Below are 5,000 nucleotides of genomic sequence, written 5' to 3'. Positions count from 1 at the left end.
CCTAATGTTTCGTCTAACGATCTGTACGGGTTAAAACAATTACGCTCCAATTCATCGGAATCGATAAATGCTCTGCGTGCCTTGAAATGTTCTGTAGATGAATGGGATATGATTTTAGTCTACATTCTTGTACAAAAACTAGACAAATTGACGAGAAAAGATTGGGAAGTCAGTTTAGGTTCAGAGAGGAGATATCCTACGATGGAAAAACTATACGCGTTTCTAGATACACAAATTCGTTCGCTTGAGGCTGTATCCAAGGACGGAGATAACTCGAAGTCCGCCAACGGAAACTCATCCGAAAAGAGTTCCGGTGCTCGCTCGATTCCAAATGCGGCACGAAAAAATAATATAGTGCGTTCTCACCATACAAACACCGCGAGTACGTGCGTTCTTTGTTCCGAAACACATCGTTTAATGCATTGCGAGAAATTTCAAGCGTTAAGCATTTCGCATCGACTAGAGTTTGTTCAAAAAAATAATATATGCAAAAATTGTTTGACCAAAGGTCATTACGTTTCGAATTGTCCTTTACTTGCTTGAAATGTAAAAGACAACATCATACTTTGTTACACGAGAATTCAAGGTCAAGTTTAACGACAACAACAGACTCTGGACAATGCGATAACGCGTCCAACGTACATTCACACGTGAACGCGGGAGTTAAACCCGTGCTCCTGGCTACCGCACGTGTTTGTATAGGATCAGAAAACGGTCGACATGTTTACACGCGAGCACTAATCGATCAAGGTTCCGATGCCACATTCGTTTCGTCACGAGTCGCTCAAATGTTGAGAGCTCGCTTAATTTCAACACGCGTAAAGGTATCTGGCATCGATGACACTACGTCTAATTGCGTTCAACATGCCGTCTCTATTTCTATCAGCGCGACTAATAAAAATGATACGATTCTTCATACCAAAGCATTGGTCGTTCCAAAAATTACAGCGTACATTCCACCTCATTTCCAATTACAAGAGATTCCGTTTCTTTCCAAATTGAATCTAGCCGATCCAAATCCAAGCTCAAATGATGCAATCGAAGTACTTCTCGGGGCCGAATTATACGGTTCAATTATGATGGGTGGCTTAATGAAAGCTTCTAACGATGCTACACTTGCGCAAGAAACGATATTCGGGTGGATCATTTCGGGTCCTATTTCAAACCAAAAAAATAGCCAAAGAATTCACGTTCACCAAGCAACTTCTGGCAATCTCGATTTCGAACTCCGACGTTTTTGGGAGCTGGAAGAAATTCCAACGACACACGCTCTCTCAGAGGAAAATCTTCGTTGCAACTTACATTTTCAAGAGACACATATGCGCGATTCTTCAGGGCGCTATGTTGTCCGCTTACCCTTCAAGTCTGGTCCTCCGATAAAAATCGGCGAGTCAAGGTCAGTAGCTACGCGTTCACTCGTGCAACTAGAGCGACGTTTAGCCAATTCTCGGGAAATTTCAGGGCAATACGTCGACTTTCTTAACGAGTACGAAGAGCTCGGGCATATGCAAAAAATCGAAAACGTGCAACGCTTCTTTCAACCGACGTTTCTACCTCATCATCCAGTTATTCGCGAGGACAATACTACATCCAAACTTCGTGTAGTGTTTAATGCCTCGGCAAATACCTCGAATAACACTTCTTTGAATGACCATCTTATGATTGGTCCCAAGTTGCAAGCCGATCTTCCGGCGATTATTCTTCAATGGCGTTTGTACAAATACGTTTTTTCCGCTGATATTCAGCAAATGTTTCGACAAATACAGATTCATTCAGACGATCGCCAATATCAATTAATATTGTGGCGTACGATTCCGAACGAGCCCGTCCATGCTTATTCATTAAATACCGTTACTTATGGTACTGCCTGCGCGCCTTATCTCGCCCAACGCGTGCTCAAACAACTTTCAATCGACGAGAGTTCGCGTTTTCCACTAGCTCAAGCAATTTTGCAAAATGAAATATACGTTGACGATGTCCTATCCGGAGGCGATGATAAACCATCCACGATTAAAAAACGCGACCAACTAATCGGCTGTTTACTAAGCGCAGGCATTCATCTCAGAAAATGGGCCAGCAACGATTTTAAAATTCTACAAGATATAAATCCTGCGAATCACGGTCTAGCAAGTTCCAAGCCTTTCCAAGAAGGTGAACAATTAAAAATACTCGGTATTCATTGGACACCTTGCGATGATAATTTTTCCTTTGAAATAAAATTCCGTCCACCATCTACCGACATTTCGAAACGACAAATCCTTTCGACGATAGCGAAAATATTCGATCCCCTCGGATGGGTGTCTCCGATCACGATATCTCTCAAAATTCTACTGCAAAAACTGTGGAAATTTTCCTACGGATGGGATGATATTCTTCCTGCGGAAATATCAACCGAATGGAATGCTTTTTGCGAAAAGATGTTACACTTGACGACTCTGCAAGTTCCTCGTTGGTTAGGCTTCGAGCGTAACATTCAGTGCTTGCATTTACACGGCTTTTGCGACGCTTCATCTAAAGCCTATGCAGCGGTAGTCTATTCAAAAATTGTCACGAATTCTGGCGATAGTCATGTTCGACTTCTTCTATCAAAAACCAAGGTTGCTCCGATTAAAACGATTTCGATTCCACGACTCGAGCTCTGTGCGGCTCAGCTGCTAGCACGCTGTATTTCGTTTACTATTGACGCGATGAAATTGCAAAACATTCCTGTGTTTTGCTGGAGTGACTCGACAATCGTATTAGCATGGTTGCAAAAGGCTCCATCAGATTTAAAAGTATTTGTAGCTAACAGAGTGTCTTCTATTCAAACGAAGCTTCCTACGGCGACATGGCTGCATGTGCCAACAGAAGATAATCCCGCAGATTGCGCATCGCGCGGCATAAATCCAGGTCAGCTAACGCCTTCCAGTTCCTGGTGGAACGGCCCGGCATGGCTGAAATTTAACGAGAATAATTGGCCAGTTCAATCTACGATAAGTTGCACCGAAGATGATTCCAAATTGAAAGCGTCAAATGCAGTCCACTCGCATCATTCAAATCGAGCGGAACTTTTTGAATCCTTCAATCATATCTCCACGTGGCCACGCTTACTACGGGTCACCGCATACGTCCTTCGGTTCAAGTTTCGAACGAGAGTCCCAGATGTTGCTCAAGGTCTCTCTATTTTGCAAGTCGATGAAATAAAAACCGCGCACAGATTCTGGATTAAACAGATGCAAACGGAATACTTTTCAAAAGAAATCGTCGCTTTCAAAGCCAAGTCAAGGTTACCAGTTCGATGCTCCATCCATTCTCTCGATCCGTTCCTGGATCCCTCCGGTATCCTACGCGTGGGTGGTCGACTTCAACTGTCTAACCTTTCATATGATCGTAAATTTCCGATTCTACTTCCAAAGCATTACCTTTCTAAGCTCATTATTGATCAAATTCATAAGGATACACTTCACGGCGGTGTACAGTTAATGCTTCGCACGTTGCGAGAACAATATTGGATTCTGGGGGCGCGAAGCATGGTAAAAGGTTGTATCCGCAATTGCGTGACATGTACTCGGCATCGCGCCATAACCGGCGTACAATTTATGGCCGACCTTCCTACATTTAGAGTAATTCCGTCCCGTCCATTTTGCCATACGGGAACTTGATTACGCCGGCCCCTTCGCAATTCGAGACGCTTCCGGCCGCGGACGTAAGTCGCACAAAACATACATCTCGCTATTTGTTTGTCTCGCTACACGAGCTATACACTTAGAGCTTGTTCATGATTATTCCACGGCTGCGTTTCTCGCATCTTTCGAACGGTTCGTAGCGCGTCGTGGCATTCCATCCGATCTTTATTCCGACAACGCGACTACCTATCAAGGCGCGGATCGCGAACTTGTTACAGCGATCCGACAGACTCAAGCCGACGTAGATCTGCAGGCGAAGTTCGCGTCAAAGCCAGTTCAATGGCATTTCATTCCGCCTTCTGCCCCTCATTTTGGGGGCATGTGGGAGGCAGGTGTTAAGAGTGTTAAGCACCATTTGCGACGTATACTTGGTTCCTGCACACCTACGGTCGAAGAGTTCACCACGCTTTTATGTAACATCGAAGCATGTTTGAATTCGCGCCCGATCGCCGCACTTCATGACGATGTAAATTCTTGCAATGCGCTCACACCAGGGCATTTTTTAATTGGTAGCGCCATTAAATCGATTCCGAGTCCGAGCGTCTTACATATCTCCGAGTCACGACTCGATCGATGGCAATTAATGCGTGCGAAATACGAGCAATTTTGGAAATTGTGGAGTCTTGACTACTTGAACACCTTGCAGCAGCGTTTTAAATGGCAGAATCGATCTGATGAATTTCGCATAAACGATATTGTTCTAATAAAAAATCCTAATTTACCTCCCTGCAGATGGGAACTTGCGAGAATCATCGAATGTAAGCCTGACAAGGATGGCCTGGTGCGAGTTGCTCAGGTCAAGACCGCGTCTTCTACTTTTGTAAGACCTATTGTTAAACTCTGTAAATTGCCGGTAAGTCCGGACGGTTCAGCGTAATCTAAATTCTGCAGGTTGTCTCCAATGATTGCAGTTCAATGTGTAAGGATTTACCCCTGACTGTCATTTGAATCCCTTGGCGATTCAACCCGAGGGGTATATTTGGGAAAAAAAAAATTTCCGTGATCCCCGCGCGCCTTTGATATACGCTCCTGAGAGCTCTCTGTAATTGTGTACATCGACAGTTTGTTATTGCGTCCACAAGGGCGAAGCGCCGAATTAGGAGAGAGTTTCCGCGTCTTTAAAAAGGAGCGATGCGGCACGGAAGGCGAGTCTGGTACGACGAGCCGTCCGGTAAACCCGAGAAGAACATTTGTGATCCAAAGAATAAAAATTACGTATTCTTACTTAGAATAAAGAGACTAGTTCCTGCTATCTATCCTTGCCTATCGACGCAGTCCACAAGAGAGAACTAGGCGATAGCTCCGATAAAACCCAAAGGAGAAAATATAAAAACA

The 5,000-nt window shown here is 44.3% G+C and overlaps 1 protein-coding gene across 1 annotated transcript in view; it reads left to right on the top strand.

Moving 5' to 3' along the window:
* Positions 1 to 4,518, top strand: part of LOC146719741 (uncharacterized) — a gene marked incomplete at its 3' end in the record, with an annotated part of 5,337 nt that extends 819 nt beyond the window's left edge. The window contains exons 3-4 of the mRNA XM_085489589.1: positions 887 to 3,318; positions 3,806 to 4,518. Coding sequence (XP_085345715.1) covers positions 887 to 3,318; positions 3,806 to 4,518 — 3,145 coding nt within the window. The remainder of the gene's footprint in view (positions 1 to 886; positions 3,319 to 3,805) is intronic.
* Positions 4,519 to 5,000: the final 482 nt, after the last annotated feature.

This window comes from Nylanderia fulva, unplaced genomic scaffold (assembly GCF_048542155.1).
Source record: "Nylanderia fulva isolate GAGA-0341 unplaced genomic scaffold, ASM4854215v1 Scaffold880, whole genome shotgun sequence".
Taxonomy (NCBI): Eukaryota; Metazoa; Arthropoda; class Insecta; order Hymenoptera; family Formicidae; genus Nylanderia; species Nylanderia fulva.
The sequence above is the reverse complement of the archived record's forward strand: the minus strand, read 5'-3'. Positions and strand labels throughout refer to the sequence as shown.